Raw genomic sequence first — 18223 nt, forward strand, 5'->3', positions numbered from 1 at the left:
AACTTAAAAAATGTATCAAATAATACTATATTTGGATCATGCAGTATTTTACAAGATATCCTATTAATTCATAAGGTTTTAATTGTATTTGTTCATCCGTCAGGCTACAGTGTTTAAACGTATTCAGCCTTTCAGTATAGGCCTAAAGCAAAGTAGAAAGAGTTTGGCCTCATAAATTAATTATCCAAACCAAAAACAATACATTTTATTCTGTCACTAATTGATATACATATTCATCACAATCGAAAATATTTTTAGAATATTTATTAGTGATGCATGCAAGGATTACAGAATAACCAAAAAAATGCAAAGAATGGCAATCACTGATTTTTGAAATCCAATACAAAACCAAATCAGAAGTGTCTAACTATTGCGTCCCTTGTTGCACGTCCTGTTTGCTCGTTCTGGCAGAGGAACAACTGACTCTGACCAAACTGCAGCAAACCAAGGCCAGACTTGAGATCCGCCTCCTAAAGTCTACGCTCAGACAAGATGGTCTCTCCACATCAGATGAGGAAATCTGAAATTATTGTGGAGTATTTGACATTAAGTCTTTTTTTTTAATTCAATATATCTATACTTGATGGTTGTTATAAATATCCTCAATGTACAGTGTTTGTGTTGTAGGTCTCAGATGAGCGGACTGCAGGAAGAGGATGGGGTGGGGTTTTTCTTGTTTTTAGTTTTTTTTTTAAATGTGTGTGTTTTCATTTCAAATAAAAATAAACTTATATTGACCCCACATTGGCTATTCCACTTGTTGCTCTTTACATATCTATAGTTCTACATTGTGATTTCCTATCCTGTTTGAGCACTGGTTATCCAGCACTGGTTATCCAGATTTGGTGATCCTGAAAAGTTCCTATCCGGATCAGATTGATCCAATCCGATGTTGCTTTAAAAAACTGGCTCCAAAAGTAAAATGGATTACGTGATCACGGATCGCAAAAAAAGGATTACTAAATCCGGATCAATTTTATCCGGATTAAACCTTTTGAAAAATCGGGCCCTGGGTTTTGATTTAACACGGTAATAATTTCTTACTAAGAAACATGTTAATGGATAATATTTATCCGGCATCAATGATCCATGAGCTAGTAGTGACACTGGTTACAGCCAGGGATGTGGGACATAGAGCCCACTTGTATAACGTGTGGCCCTTTTGTTTGTCCACCTATTAAAGCCCAACGAGAACCACATGTGTTTGTTTTCCCCGTTTTTAACCTTTTACAACTTAGAGTGGTGGCATTTGCAGAATTGGCAGCAGCAAACACAAAGTGTTCATTTATAAAAATCGCCATGGTTTGGTGTTTATTGAAATAATTGATGTGACTATCAAATGTAAACCTTTTTTGCATACGGGAACAATTTAAAACAATATTTTTATTAATGGGTTATACAATCGTTTCAGAATGCAAACCAGTTTTATAAAGAGAACAATATTTACACAGCATAGAGATATGATAAATATTGAGGCACTTCATTATCATCAAGTAACATTGAAAAGCATATAGTCGCTGTGCTTCTCAAGCCTTGTTTCTCCAATTATTTCATTATTATTACTCACCCTTTATGTTTGTCACCGGGTTTTGTAAATATTTTACCACAAAAATGTATTAAAAAGTGCTTGTCAACTTTGACAACTGTATTAAATCATTTAAAAAGAACTGAATTTCGAGGTTTCAAAGGTACAGCGACGGAATTGAACTGCAAAATATGTCATTATTAAACTTTATAACATTTATATTCACTCTAAAGAGATTTATGTTTAGATTACTATCAAACTACCTTTTCCCATTGTTTGAAATCGTTCAAATATTCATCATAAATCACAATCCACAGATTTCTCTATGGTAAACAGCTGCTCCTGGCACAAGTAGTTGTTATCAAAATCATTGAAGAGTTACAGTTCGGTCATCTTGTCTTGTCAAGCCTCTTCCTCTTGTTAAACCGCCCCTTCCAAATCCTCTTCCTCTGCCTCGTCCACCCTGTAAAATGTTTCCTCTTCCTCTGCCTCGTCCACCCTGTAAAATGTTTCCTCTGCCTCGTCCACCCTGTGAAATGTTTCCTCTTCCTCTGCCTCTGCCTCGTCCACCCTGTAAAATGTTTCCTCTGCCTCGTCCACCCTGTAAAATGTTGCCTCTGCCTCGTCCACCCTGAAATATGTTTCCTCTGCCTCTGCCTCGTCCACCCTGAAATATGTTTCCTCTGCCTCGTCCACCCTGAAATATGTTTCCTCTGCCTCGTCCACCCTGTGCACTGTCTCCCCTGCCTCTTCCACCACCTGCGATATCTCCTCTTCCTCTGCCCCTTCCACGCCCTTGCCCTATGATCTTTATGTCAGTGAAACGATCATTGAGGGATAGTCCAGTCTGTAAAACAAAGTAAGTTTCAGATTTTCTAATTTAGGAAAACGCAAACAACTCATACAACATTATAAAAAAGAATCAAACATGTTTTCTTTGCACCTCCCTTTTGTTACTTACCAAATGCAAATCATTTTCACCCCCATTCCGGAATATACTGACTCTTTCACCTTAGTATACATGGCTATTGGCCAAACTTACCTGGTTAGTAGTTGCTCTGTAGTTAAAGTGGAGAGGAATGCCTTTAGGTGAAGTAGCACTTGCTCCTACAGATGTTCTGCCCCTTAACGCTGCCTCACCCCTCCCGGTCTGATTAGTTCTCTTCCTTAAAGAGAAAATGGTAGAGAGACAAAAGAAAAGTTAACAAAACTGGGACAAATAGTTGGTCATAAATGTGAAAGGGCTCATTCACTTACAGAGCGACAGGTGCAGATTTAGCATTTGGCAAGGATACTGTCAGCATTGAGCCAGATGGTGCTATTCTTCGACTTCATTATGCATGTGGGTGTGATAGACAGAAAGAGATAGAAAAGAGACAAAAATAATGAGCTTAAACTAAGCAAGTTGAAATTGGTATTAACATGTGCCAGTGGTTCTCAACTGGGGGGGGCTGTGGTGTGCACAGAGGTATTGAAGGTGGGGCGACGGTTCCCGGAAACCCCTCGATCGCAAATGCATATTGACGGAGGGCAATGTTCTGTCTGAAGCTGCGTGCATGAGCGGCTGCGCAGACTCATTGTAGGTCCTGCACAGTGCAGTTTTAGGCTATGCATAAAAGCTTAATATCTACGAAGTAGGCGAACTCAGAAACCTCCAGATCATCTTAAGAAACAGGTAGATTGTATAAGTATGTTTGTCTTTCAGACTGTAATTTCAGAATAAGCACAAGTCTATCTCTCGTGATGAGTTCAGAAAGTGACCCATTTGTCAGAAATGTAACCTCTGCATTTAACCCATCCAGTGAGTAGTGAACACACGCACTACAATTTGTGAACACATGTACACCGGGAGCAGTGGGCAGCTGCTCAAGGGCACTCAAAATTGTTTCTGCAAGTTTTTTTCTAATTCTATTTTACTATCCATTCTCCCAGAAAAGCAAGGCGAAAGAGCCAGACCATGTGCCAACCACGGAGTGAGACCCGCTTGCGTTACCATCAAGATTGCGTGCGTTGCGTCATGATCGTCTGCGCTGCAGCTCATTACACTTGCGATAGTGAAGTTTAGGTGTGTCTGTTTGTTCATGGCATTTCAGTGATGGATTTTATATAAAGGGTGAATATTACGCAGGATTTGGAGATCGTTTGAAACTGATAGATGCCGCTGTCCCTGTGCTAAAAGATGCCGGACATGAACTGCTTGCGGTAAGTCAAACTAAGTGATAAGTCTGTGTTTTGTTGGCAATCGGCGTGTACGTGCATAATGTACAAAACACAAGGGATGATGTGTTGCTTGGTCGTGCTGTAGTTCTGTCCCCCTCTCCCCACTAGTCCCACCTCTAGCAGCTTGTGCTTTTCCGGAAATAATCGTACAGCTGTATCTCCTTTTTTAATAAATTAAAGACACTTTGAATATACAACGTATACAATACTTCTGTATAGGTACTTAAGATTAATATGAGATTGGCAGAAACTGAGTGTGTTACTTGATCTTTAAGTGGGTTTACAGGGGAGCGCGACCATGAAAGGGTTGAGAACCACTGTTGTATGCAAATAAAAAATAAATAAACACCTTTGTATCTTCTGATAATTTTCTAACTTCTCAGCCCTTCTTGTGGCAGAAAACTGAAAGCAAAGACAGGTCACACATCAAAGAGACAGAACTGCAAATCCAAACATATTATAGGGAGGTTAGTCCTTCCCTGTATAAAGCAAATGTTTATTGAATTTTGTAATAAATAGTCTTACCCCTCTGTCTAATACAAATGGTCTTTCACCCCTCTGTGCAGTTCTCTGTCCTATTGCTGACAACGCACCCCTACAACAACAATACAGAATGAAACAACTTCATTTAGGGCAACTAATTACAGCATTTACATGCCTACAGGATTATCACTGGATCTGCACCTGCATAGTTTCACACCCTACTACACTCCATCAAGAACCCTGCGTTCAGCAAACGAGCAGCGCCTTGCAATGCCTTCTCATTGCCTCTTTCCCGTTTATTCTCCTTCACAACTCCTTCCTGGTGGAACATTCTTCCTAACTCGGTCCGGTCAACCACATCTCTCACAACCTTCAAAAACTACTTAAAACCCATCTCTTCTGTGAATACTTGACAGACGAATGAAAAAAGAAAAGAAAAAAAAGTACACTAACCCTCTCTTTCTCTCAACAGGTTGTGGTCTAGCTTTTGTTGAAACTAGTAACTTTGTATTAGCACCTATCGTATTGCTTTTGTGTGACTTTTTGAAAGTCGCTTTGGATAAAAGCATCTCCTAAATGACTTAATGTAAATTGATACTTTGTTGTTGCATCTCATTTAGTAAAATGAATATGAACCGCTCAAGCAGTATGTGTGGCTGTGTTTTTGAACAAAAAGGTTTGGTTCACCCATATATGAAAATTCCTTTATGGTTTACATACCCTTGTGTCATCCCACATATGTATCACTCTTTCTTTCTTCTTTAGAACATAAGATATTTTAAAGAAAGTTGATAACCAAACAACATCACCACCCATAGACTTCCATTTTATGGACACAAAACCACTGAGACATTTCTCAAAGCATGTTCTTTTGTGTTCTTCAGACGAAAAAGTACATAATTTGTATTTTTGAAATCACTAAATATCACCCAAAAATGTGTTTTATATACCTTTACTATCATCTTATCTTATTCCCTACATCCATAATGTATTTGACCTCAGAGTAGAACATTTTGCCATATTTTGTGCTTATTTTATGCGTTGTAAGGTCTAAATTATTTTGAGATGATAAGCTACAGCTATGGGTCAGCATCTTGGATCTTTTCTTTTATGAGACATTTTGGCTGCATCTTTGGTAGTAATGGCCAATGTTCAACATTAAACAAAAAGAGTTGTAGAACCTGCTCAAGCCGCCTCCTCTACCTCTTCCTCGTCCTCTGAATGTCCCTCTCGGTGTGAATGTGATCTGATCAAACTGTCCATCTGTCTACAACAGAAAAATACATACACAGTAAGAAACAAAAATCCCAAACATTAATGATGTTAAAAGTGCAACCCAATATAAATCTACTGTAATTTACTTCTTATGCCGTTCCAAACGTGACTTTGTTTCTTCTGTGTAACAAAAAGGGACACTTTGTCCATACAAAGAAAGGGAATACAACTGAAGATGTCAATCCTTAATATTCTGCCGTGCATGTTATGTGTTCCACAAAAGAAATAAAGTTATGTTGTTTATATGTAAACAATACAAAAAATCATTTTAAGGTCATGTATGTTAAACACAATCATCACAAACCGTGTCGCTGGCAGCAGCTCTGTTCATTGGACTAACACTTCTCCCTCTTGACATCATGCCCCTGCCAGATCCCCTTTGTCTCCTGAAACCTCTCACCCTGCTAGGCCCTTTGGAAAAAACCTCAATCAGTAACGTTGTTAACATGTTTGTTTATAGTTGACGTTTTAAAACTGCATGCTTGCCTTGGTACTGCTGTGCTCCACGTCCGCGTCCCCTCTGCTGCTGTGGAATCTGGTTGAGTTTATTCAACAAAGCTGCACGTTTACTTTTAGATCTGTTGGAAGCTCTGATCGCATTTTGCTTCTTTTTATTTAGCTTTATGATGTCATCTGTGAAAATAAAGTGGCAGTTTTGCTCTGGTATACTTTCTGTCTGTTTAGGAGCAAGATAAAATAACGACAGTGTAAAAATAATTTAATATTGAGATGTTGTGCATGTAAGTATTTTGTCAGTCTGGTTATTTGTTTATCTGTTTAGTAGTGGTGGGTTTCCTATTTATGGCCTTTGAGCAGAGATTTTCTCTTTTCAGTTGCAAGATGTAAATGATTTTAGATCAACTAGATGTTGATTGAAACTTCTATCTTTAAGGAACAAATTCTTTATGAAAAATAACTAAAGTTTTACTACTGTAAATATGGTATCTGAAGTAAAACCACAGACACCACAGATTTTGTTTAGTTTTTTTACAACAGTTAAAACCATATTTTAACCATGATATCTGTAGTAAAGCTGCTAATGCAAATGGTAATATATGCGCCCAAAACCATATTTGCACTTTTATTATAAGATGCATATTGAAAAAGACATATATTAATGCATATTGAAAAAGTCATTATGTCTTGGTATGATTTAGTGTAAAGTTAAAATGAGAAAACGTTTTGACACTCCTGCTACATGCGTTTTGAGCCCATTATGCTACAGCACATACAATATTATTGGATCAGATCTTTCTAATTTAAACACGAGACTGTGAAAGTGCGTTGAACGATTAACACTTCAAACGTGTCTACCAAATGATGTCAGATTTCTTCCTCCTAAAACCTCTTACTGCATAAGAAAGCACGATCACATATTTTCATTTCATGCGAGATTTATCCTGCTAAACTGAAAGCAAACGTTTGATCCGTAGGAATGTTGGTTTGACAGCTGCTGAATCTATCCGACAGCTGACCGCTGCTCGACTCATTTAAGTTACACACGAACGTAACCGGTGTAACCGGCCACCTCATCAAAATAACTTCATGTTGATGTTACCCTTAAAGTACAAACCTAAGGACAAGTCGATCTTGTCCGCGTCTGAAGACTCCTGCCTCTGCCCTGTGATCTCCATTTGTATATCATTATCCCCCATTTCTTCTTCCGCGAAAGTTAAACAGGCGCCGCAAATATACACTCGGAAACGTAACTTTGAAACGCGCCCTAAAACAAACACGCCGTTGACGAAACAGGCTATGAATCGTATAAAAAAGTAACCCGGTTGAAAATCCAGTTGCTTGTGGTCCAGTGTTTTTGTCGATCAAGATCGGTGGTTGGTGTGACTCAGCCCAGCAGCTCTCTGAACGACCAGCGTGACGACAGACCGAAAATAGCACAAGGTCTTATCAGTGTGGGCAGGTCTTTAGTAGGTGTAACGTTATCGCAACGTAGTTGATGTGCTCTTTAATACTACCGATAGAAATCACATTCTATTTATCGTTTATAACAATAGGTTATACAAAAATTAAAATGCACTTCTTTATTCTCTTCTACGCTATTTACGTGTTTATAAGATTCATTTCTTAATGTTCGAATTTGCCATTTATCTTGATCCTACGTGGTTTCATTTGCATCGTCCGTCATCAACGCTACATGTTGCATGTCGTTTTGATGGGTATTATAAATACGTGGCGAGCGTTGATGACAATGGTAAGCCGCCAGGGCTCGCATCTGAACTCAATACACACTACACGCACTCCGAACCACAAATCGACCACAAACTGAAAACCTATGAGCACCACATGAAATGACAGGACACGCCCTACAAGAGAAGCTTTCCTTCATCTCTTTTCACTCGGTAAACTAACCAATGACTTGTTAAGAATGACGTAATTAGCTATTAAACATTACTAAGCCTACAAAACAAATCATCCCTGTGTTCATGCGTCAAATAATGATGCTTACGAATCAAGATTTATATATTAAGAAAATAAATAAACTGAGCTTTTGGTTTCTTTGTCATATTTACAGTCTACCTGCAGTTAGAGCTACTAGCCAATCATACGCCTCTCTCCGGTAGTAGCCCATCCCCTCCTCCTCGCCATCTGCGCCCCTTGCGCATGCGCGGCACGGCCAGGCAGCCCCCTATTATTATTGTGAGAATAATTTCACTTATGAAAATGGCGGCGAGTCAGGGAGGTGTAGCTCCCGCTGCGGCTCTTCAGAGCCAGCATCAGCATTACCCGAACGCCGCTCACTGGAACCCGGGCGTAATGCAACATCAGCAGCACCCGCTGCACACCGCCCGCAGTCTGGAGCGCGCTCTGGATGATGCCGTTTGCTCCGGGATGCTCAACATCAGCGGGAGAAAACTGCGCGAGTTCCCGGGGCTCAACTACGATCTGACCGATACCACACAAGCAGGTGGGTCCCTCAGATGTGGGCTAATCTCCCAGCGTGCTCCACTGACCCGCTTCTTTCGATTCATTTCTTGAACGAACAGATCTTTTAAAGTGCGGGCTCATTGGTGCAGTGCCTTTGGTGTTTTTGCGCGAAGTGTCAATGGATGTTTGGATGCTGATTACAATAGCCCGTGCACATGGTCCGTGTACCAAGGATAACCGCCGTTATCACGTCTTTTCACACCTTGTGTGCAGTGACAGAGATGATAATGTATAGATTTAAAACTCAAGCGCTACTGCCTACTGGTTGTGTCTCGTTCCTCATTTAATTTTACCCAGATTATGTCTCATACATGAATGAAACTAGAGATCGCCGAGTTGGAACAGGAGACGGTCATCATAAGTCCAGTATCCAGAAGGTTTTAACAGCAAGCCTGCTAAACCACCGTAGAAAAATCACGCTGCTTCACATGCTGCAAACACGCGACCACAACACTTCTATTTAAATCGACAGAGCAATTTGATTTGCCATTATGTGAAAACATCGTAGTTGTATCCTGCCGGTGTGGTTTAAACAATGTTAAATGCGTTTTTTAAGGGACCGTAAATGCAGATAGCGGCAGCGCTCCTTTCTGAAGTGCCAGACAAAAGATGCAACCGTTCGCCTCAATAGAAGATATCACGCGCCTTTCTCCATCCTCTCTTCAGTCTGAGACAGTGTATTTACCTATATTAACAGTATATGTAATCTACCGATTTTCCCTATTAGATTATACATTAGATAGATATTTGTAGTGTGAATAATGCAGGCAGATGGGACTCTAGTGTGTGCTATACATAATTTGCACGGTTCTAGATATTACAGAATACAATGGTTTGGTTAAGTTTGAATTATTTCTGGAGAAAGAGTTGCAATTAAATGACTGCATCTCATTCTGAAATGGCTGTTGTGTGTAATGGTAGTCTTGCCGCAGCCGTTCAGATGTAAAGCAGACGGTGGGAGGAGAGACACTAATCCATTCATTCATGCACACCTTACACACGGCATCATGTCTACTACACTCCCATTCAGTTACACTAATGAATATGCCTTTTTATGCAAAATGTTAATCAAAATAAGAGGCGAAACGAGTTGCTAATATAAAGCCTTGTGTTCAGAATGCCCAAGAAGAAGCCTGTGGTTGTTTTGGACAACACTGGACAGTCACTGGTTTACTGGCTCGGTGAGGGTCAGCATGCAGATGGCATCCCGCTGATAGTATAGAGCTACTTTGTGTTTGCTTTGGTTTGTGTGCATGTGTATACGTTTGTTGGAAAGAGGAAGTAGTTGCGTGTGCACCCGACAGAGCACCTAATTCTGTATTTACGAGGAAGTGACATTATGACAAAGATTTAGCTTTGCTGACTCATGTGGAGATTTGTGACTGTGTTCCTGTCTAAACGATACAACATCTATTGTAATTGGGTTTTTTTACATTTGGGGGAAGAGATTGTTTGTGTGCTTGTTAGTTTTTATGTGTACTTGACAGTTTAACCAGCCTGGTGTATTCACTATGGTAAGCATGTGTCTGTTGTTTGTGCTCCAGTGACCCACTTGGCAATCGAGACTATTATTGGCTTATGGTTCAGAATGGCCTGTGGGGGTACAGTGTTTGGCCCCACACGTAACACTGGCATGAAAAAAACACCTAGTCTTTGATATTAAAATGTGACGAGAACAGAGAATGGGAGCTATTTCTTCCTTTTCCCATTGTTATTCCATCTGTTTACAGTATATGATTCTCATGATACACGTATATTGTTTAGAGTGAATAGGCATCACATACATTTTAAATATATGGATTGACACTGGGAACTAGTGTAACATCCCTTCATCATTTTCAATTTAATGCAACATGCATCAAATATTTTATCGAGATATTTAGAATTAATGAGCAATATAGTATTAGTAAGTAGTAAATAAGTCAGTCTAATATTAATACTGAGCAGACTTTCATTCTAGTACTCCATTGCAGTGTACAACGTCTTGAAAATAAATGGCAATAGACAAAGGCTATAGACGGTTCATCTTAACAACATAAACCAACGTTACTGCGCACGTGCACTTTTGTGATCCCACCTTAACTTCCAGTTCACACTCACAAACAAATAGAGTTCCTGTAGATTATTTATGATATCAATCAAAAGAAACCGAGAAAAACCGTTACTTGGCTAAACTTGTCTCTCCAATAATTTGAATTTAGACTGCGATACCAAGCTCAACCGCTAGATGTCAATATACCATTCGGTTTGTTTAAATGCGACCAAACTGAATGAACATACAACATATTTCAACAAATAGTTTATTTAATAGAATTGTTATACAATCACATAATAAATAAAAATGAATATTAACATCAATTAAACTAAATATAAATAGTTATTTTAGACAATAGCCATGAACGAACCGGAAGTTAACTGGAGGTCAGGCTCGCCACGCGCATTCCGATGAAACAGTCTATAGAAAAATCTCACGTTATCCATTCATGCAGATACACAAAGGATAGAAAACTAAATAAATAAATCAATGTTTTCAGTGCAAATGGACTTTGTGTAGCTTTTATATGCCTTGAGTTTTATTATAAACTGCATAAAATACTTTGCCTTTTATTAAAATGACTTACATTAGGACCATTTGTGGTTATGCATGTGCATGAATTATGCATGTATCCGTGCACGTCATGTTAGCTTTAAGTACCCCTGAAGGAAAGCCCAATGCAGATATATATGTTGAGGTGCTTCCATCCGTCAAGTTATACAATATCATCCACCTTTTGTTCATAAGTAAAGTGTGTAAGTGTATATGCCTGGGTACACCACCTAATGTACTAACAGAACCCTTGGGGTCATGACATCATAGTTTGAGGAAGTGGTCATAAAATAAAGGGGTAATGTTTGTTCCAGGAAGTTCCTGCACTATTAATATCTGTGTAGCACTGTAATGAGTGTATAGGTGTTGATTTTAAGTTTTTCTTATTTCAGAGAGATGGTTTGAAAATCATAATGTCTTTGATAAGATTAACAGTTTAAAATATCAGAGTGTCTCAGTTAGAGCCAATATTCTCCCTAAAATGGTCAGAAACTTGGGAATCTCTTTTACTTGGATATCTGCTGTCTGTAAACTCTGTACTCATGAGGTTTTGTTGCTCTGATCCTGAGAAATGATAACGTATCCACAACACTATAAGGTTAATTTAATGAGGAACTACTTAATGAAAAGACTTTCAGCACTTCTGCTGTGTCTACTACAACATTTATATTTATGTATTTATACATTCTGAATTTATTCAATGTTAAGATGAAGGCACCAATTTCATATCTTTATGATTTGCCTGTAACAAATGCTGGTGTTGTATGGGTTTCTCTCTGTGTTGTTCTCTCTGTGTTGTTATATGGAGCAAGCTCTTGTCTTGAGATCTTGTGACAGGGAGGCCTCAGCTGTAGACTGGAGACCTTTCTGTCCTTCACAGATGAGCACACGCGCACACACACACACACACACACACACACACACACACACACACACACACACACACACACACACACACACACACACACACACACACACACACACACACACACACACACACACACACACACACACACACACACACACACACACACACACACACACACACACACACACACACACACACACACACACACACACACACACACACACACACACACACACACACACACACACACACACACACACACACACACACACACACACACACACACACACACACACACACACACACACACACACACACACACACACACACACACACACACACACACACACACACACACACACACACACACACACACACACACACACACACACACACACACACACACACACACACACACACACACACACACACACACACACACACACACACACACACACACACACACACACACACACACACACACACACACACACACACACACACACACACACACACACACACACACACACACACACACACACACACACACACACACACACACACACACACACACACACACACACACACACACACACACACACACACACACACACACACACACACACACACACACACACACACACACACACACACACACACACACACACACACACACACACACACACACACACACACACACACACACACACACACACACACACACACACACACACACACACACACACACACACACACACACACACACACACACACACACACACACACACACACACACACACACACAAACAACTCTCCAGAGACTGAGGTAATTACACATGATCTGACATGTTGGTCCCATCTGTAAGGTCTCAACTTTAAACTCTGGTGCACAGCATTGTGGTCTTTGTAGTTTGGCTGAGAAATTATTGTGTACCTTACAAATAATGTTGCCAGGTGCAAATAATATATTTAGTAAAATGTTAATGTTGAAATGGGATATGTGTATGTGTAGGCCATTAAAATGTTGGTAGAGAGAGTAACAGTACATATAAAACCGATATATAATAAACTTAAAATATTTTTTTGTATAATAAGTGTAGAATTTGTAGACATGACACATTTTTGTATGGCTTTACTCTTTCTGTGTCGCTGTTTGTCTATCACTGCAAAACAGTGTGTAAATTATGACGTACTCATCTTAGCTTATCCTTAATTTAAACAAAATAACAATACAGTGTATAAGTATACAGTAGGGGTGGGCGCAATGACCAGAAATCTATTTCACAGAATGAATAGTTTTAAGATATATAAATAAAAACGGAAAGTTTCCCTTTATGTTTTTAAAAAGTTCCACATACACAAGACAGTGTTATATACAATACAAATGCAAAAACATAGAGGGTGTGATGGGGAAGGCTTATTTTTGCTGACTGCCATAAAGCTTCTAAATGCAGTTTATCATGACTTTTCATTTGTTTCTTATGCATATAAATCCACATAACGAAGTCTTTGAATCCAGGATCATTACAATAACTTGTCTAAACAAGTTATTTTCCTCTATTCAGCCTCTCGGTAGCTAAATTTATGGTCTTCCAGATAGTAGCCAATAAGTAGTTTTAATCTGTAATAGTAAAACAAGACCCTAATACAAATAAAAAGATGGACAGTTTTATGGTCATACAGGCACGTACTCACAAATGCAGCCAATTAAATAGGGTCGAGCATTGAAATAAGATGGACAGAGATCTACACCAGTCGCTTTATTGGTTTTGCTTAAGGACTAAGATCTGTGATGGCACAGGGCTAAATGTAGTCTAGGTTATGTTTATTTTAACTTGCATCCATGTTTTTTATGGCCTAAATTTGGCAAGCTTCTGCGTAGCTTTTCGATAATTGTTAACAAGTTTATGGTTAGTTGCAATGTATTAGTTACATTGAGCATGAGAACCGATATACTTCCCATTTGTGGGCACCGGCCGACAACCACTGATCTAGAGACAAATCCACAGTGACAGCAGGTCCAGTCAGTCTGTGTATGTGTTAGGTCCTATTCTTATCCTGAGATGTGTCCCTGACGACTAGAGACAACAAAATGCCTCCAACACCCCTTTTTTCTAACGATAAAAGGCTGTGTTAAATTATGAGAAATATTTTATTTACATTAATCGCAACGAAAGGCTAATACTGGAACTGTAGTAATCATGACCTTAAAAAAGATGTGTGTATAAATATGTGAAATATTTGTGTAGTACAGAGGTCGCTTTAACCGAAAATTCTCCCTCATTGACAGATTTCTTTATACCAGGCAGTGACGGAAAAATCGGTTTCCCATATAGTCATAAATGCCTCGCCCTTTCAGGAAACCCAACGCAGCCCGCCACTGTCTAATTTGTTTCACTATAATTTAAAAGAACTTAAAATCTTTTTACATATAACATAATTTATAATACATAACGTTGTTTTTTGTTGTTTTTGTAAAGCATGCACCTGTCACTCAATCGGACCTCCGCGACATGTGCTCTCAAACACAGGGGCGAACAAACCAGTGGTGCGATGTTTACAGACTTTTTTCCTTCAGAGATCAACCTTAACTTTCAGTGAGGGGAAAAATCTCTCTCTGCCTCTTCTCCGTTCTTGACCAAACAGCAGCTTAAAGTTACTTGTAAGGGAATGAATGAATGATTTCAAAACAGCATTTATAAGCACCTGTCATTGTTACTGACTGGACATATGAACATAAACATTTGTCTGTAATTATTATTTTATGTCTGACAAAAGAAACATATATATGTAAATGACTTTGGCTTTATTGGGTATTCGGCTGTATTAAAATACAGTGTGTTCAGGAACTAAACGCATGTACGTTGCAATGGCACATGCTATTTAGCACATAATATCACCTTGGCTTGCCCCATAGTGACGTGTAAAAATAGATTATGATGGATCTTTTACAAGCCTGTCATCAAAAGAACGGACAATAAAAAAATCTAGGGCAACCTCTGAGAATTTTCTTAGGTCTCTTCATGTTATCCTTTTCAAGCATAGAAAAAACCTGTACATACAAACAAATTGTTATGAGGTATGGACAGAACCCAAGCGCAGGCACCTGTTTGCTAAATAATAAAACTTTATTTAAACAAAGACCCTCGATGGGGAAAACATGAACAAAAATAAGACTGTAAACTAAAACTTCCTACAAGGGGAACAAAACAAACAAAGTCCTTTGAATAATAAATCAATAATCCACAAACTTTGAACAGGAACAAACACGATAATCCATAGACAGGAATAATCCGACAGGGCCAGAGAAAACGAACAGGGAAAATAATGACAATGAACCGACAAGAGAGAGGGGGAAACTGGGACTTGATAAAGGGAAACACTGACGAGGACTGATCACACAGGGAGAGTGGCGGCAGGAGACATGAATGAAACACTAAAGGAAAGCTAACAGGAGGATTGCACGCGGCAGGTGAGGGGAATGAAACACTAAGGGAAAGATGGACCAGGGCCGGAGACAAGACTCACACTAATGGGCCGTTAACCGGGGGAAACAAGGGGGCGGGACTAAATGACGTGACACCGGAGAGAGAGCATGGCGTGACAAACCAAAACAATGCTCTTTCTCCACACAAAACACATGGGACTGACATGATCCTGCCGCAAGACTCGAAAAACCAAGACAAGGAGAGGCAGGATCATGACACAAATCTCTTCTTTAAGAAACAATCTGAAAGTCATGATTTAACTTTAAAAGCGTTAAACCATGTCTGTGCTTATGCTTTACATATGAGATGTGTTATAGCGCTCAGTAACTCTCAGTTCGGAAATGCAACATTATAGAAGGGGATTTTATTTCATGTGTTAGGATTTATTGTGTCAAATACAGACTCCTTTCATTCAGACTCTGCACTGATATATAAGCGAATGGCTGAAGGAGAGGAGGATAAATACAGTGACTGAATGCGTTACTTGCACATTATAAAGTTTCTGCAAATAACATTTGTAATGCGCAAAAATGATAAATTGATCATTTTGGCAGTCGCACCGGCATGAAAAATGGTTGCAGTTTAGAGCACTGTGTACAAATCTTGAATCTGTTGATATGCACTAAAATGTATTTTCTAACATGCCAGAAATTGACTTTCACCACTTGTTTTAATTAATAAATAAAATGAGTACAACGCTTTTTTTTCATTAGTACAACTAGTGCTTTTTACAATTCCCATTGTTACAAAAGCGGCTATACTTGAAAACATGTTAACTATAAACAATACATAAAATGTATAAAATAGAAAGGTTTTTAACACATAGATTTAGTATTTTCATAACAGACTTCATAAATTACTTAAATGACTTGATTGAGACTGTATAAGGCAGTGTTTTCCATTCATTACAACAGCCCACCAGTGTAATTTGTCCCGCCATAGTTTCAAAACGATTAGTATATTATAAATATTTTCAGTCTTCTCCTCATAAATATACAGTAAACCCCTGCACCGCCTCTCCTACTCATGCCACCACTGTCATCATAGTGACTTTGTCATTAGGTTTAAGACTTTTCAGAACCACTTTAACCACTTTTTTTGACAAACCCGTGCTTCCATTCTAAATGAAGTCAGTTCTGCTCTGTGAGTCTGAGGTCTTGATCTGCCAGAGTTGGATTGCTTCTCTTGCTATCTCTAAGAAGCAACACATTCATTTGACCATACAGCAGTTGACTTGTGAATGATTGAGTACAAAACTGAATTTTCATGGAAAGTATTCTCTCCTTTATAAATAAGCACATATTTGCTACCCAAACTGAAGCGGTTTATCTTCTAGTTAATAGATGAAAGTAACAAACAAAACGGCATAAAAATCATTGCATATCTCAACTGGTAAGTTATGTTATGTTAATACTATTTTTGTCAGTCTTATTAAATACCTGTGGACAAAGTATAACTGAATGAAAGAATAATTTTGAGTTAATCTTGTTAAAAACTAAAACTTCCTGAGAATCAACCCTGTGAGTGAACAGCAATATGAATGATGAGCATAGACAACAAAGGTAATTAAATTCAGCTCTTTTATTCCCAACATGAATTAATTCATGGCTGTTTCATTTAATTCGTGTAAAGTTACGTTTTATTGGGGGAAGAATTGATAGCTTAGACAATGTGACTCGTCTATTAGTGATGCTGCATAAACTATCATGCATTAAATGTAACATCTCATTTGTGCATTATTTGCTCTCATGTTAAATATAAGTGTATTAATAATGCAAGTGAGTATACACTACCTGTGCACGCTGTCGTTTCTGTCGCGTCTCCCCTCGGAGCCTCTTCTGCATTGACGGTCTTGCACGCATTTCTCTAAACGGCCACAAGACGCTGGGAGCTTCTCGGTGAATCCGATATTAGAAAACAGAAACCCGATGAATATCGGGATAATTATAGGGAAAACGATGTATCGGTCGATCTCTACTTTATACACATCTGAAGAGTTACGTTATATTGTATTGCATTTCTGTCAATAGATCCTCCAAATAAATAACACACTGGACCTTTAATAGGAACAGGTATTTTTAATAAGTAAAATCGTTGCAATGTGTAACGAATAATTAGGGATGCACCAAAATGAAAATTCTTGGCCGAAGCCAAATAAAAAGTGAACACTTGGCCTAAGGCCGAACATGGCTTTTCGCATTTCTTAGATTTATTTAGCCAATTCTTTCACTACAGCAAAAACGTAATGGTCAAAATGTGCATTTTTTATTTTGTCTTGCTTTTAAATAGAATACAATATAACTTAAAATAAAATGGAGCAAAACAAGTAAATAAAAAAAGTGGAGCCCTCTCCCTTCTTGAATAGCCTTTATTAGGCTACTATATGTGGGGAAATCTAGAATATATATATATTGATAGAAGAGTATAATTGTTATAATATAATTGTGAGTTAAAAGTTAGACCCCCCCCCATGTAATAGTTTTTGTCATTTCAGTTATTTTATTAATAATGGTAATTTAATTATTCAGTACATGCATGCCAATTTGTAGTATACAGCTATGTGATGAGTGTCCAGTTGGGGGCAGTAAGCCGGAGGAAAACCTAAAAGAGGAGAAGAAGAGTTCGTTCGCGCGAGTATTAGCGAGTTGTATTGTACTGTGTGCTACGGAGCTGTTGCGAATGATGCGGGCTGAATAAAAGAACCCAACCAAATCACACGCTTGTTCATTCCTTCAAGTGTGCTACATATAACTGACTGCTGAAAGAACGTACTGTACTCTATAGGTTGCCAAAGGTCTCGGACACTTAAACATGTACCACAGACACTACTAACA

General features: G+C 38.7%; 2 protein-coding genes across 3 annotated transcripts in view; one reads left to right on the forward strand and one right to left on the reverse strand.

The window, feature by feature from the left end:
• Positions 1-256: 256 nt before the first annotated feature.
• On the reverse strand, positions 257-7855 carry LOC306889577 (UAP56-interacting factor). Of its 2 annotated transcripts, XM_079448679.1 has the most exons (10): positions 7077-7855; positions 5990-6136; positions 5808-5914; positions 5410-5495; positions 4271-4340; positions 4095-4147; positions 2783-2854; positions 2568-2691; positions 2192-2372; positions 257-2156 (listed from the first exon to the last, which is right to left on the reverse strand). In XM_079448679.1, the coding sequence occupies exons 1-10, from the start codon at positions 7156-7158 to the stop codon at positions 1915-1917; spliced, it is 1164 nt and encodes a 387-aa protein (XP_079304805.1). In that variant the 5' UTR covers positions 7159-7855; the 3' UTR covers positions 257-1914. The 2 variants fall into 2 exon arrangements, with proteins under 2 accessions (XP_079304805.1, XP_079304804.1); XM_079448678.1 differs by having other exon boundaries at positions 1212-2372; positions 7077-7826.
• Positions 7856-8158: 303 nt separating this feature from the next.
• The window catches only part of lrch2 (leucine-rich repeats and calponin homology (CH) domain containing 2), a 69148-nt gene continuing 59083 nt past the window's right edge, over positions 8159-18223 (forward strand). Inside the window, exon 1 of the mRNA XM_079478623.1 lies at positions 8159-8426. Within this exon, the coding sequence (XP_079334749.1) occupies positions 8177-8426 (250 nt within the window). The 5' untranslated portion in view covers positions 8159-8176. The remainder of the gene's footprint in view (positions 8427-18223) is intronic.

The sequence above is a fragment of the Barbatula barbatula genome (genome assembly GCF_947034865.1).
Source record: "Barbatula barbatula genome assembly, chromosome: 2".
NCBI classification, from domain to species: Eukaryota; Metazoa; Chordata; class Actinopteri; order Cypriniformes; family Nemacheilidae; genus Barbatula; species Barbatula barbatula.

Bases quoted from the DNA above. Each gene is read 5' to 3' on its own strand.
- LOC306889577 (XM_079448678.1), bottom strand. From the start codon at position 7,158: ATGGGGGATAATGATATACAAATGGAGATCACAGGGCAGAGGCAGGAG. The intron at 5,496-5,807 runs GTTTGTGATGAT...TTTCTGTTGTAG, and splicing joins GAGCTGCTGCCAGCGACACG to ACAGATGGACAGTTTGATCA. The intron at 4,341-5,409 runs GTTCTACAACTC...TTGTTGTTGTAG, and splicing joins AGAGGAGGCGGCTTGAGCAG to GGGTGCGTTGTCAGCAATAG.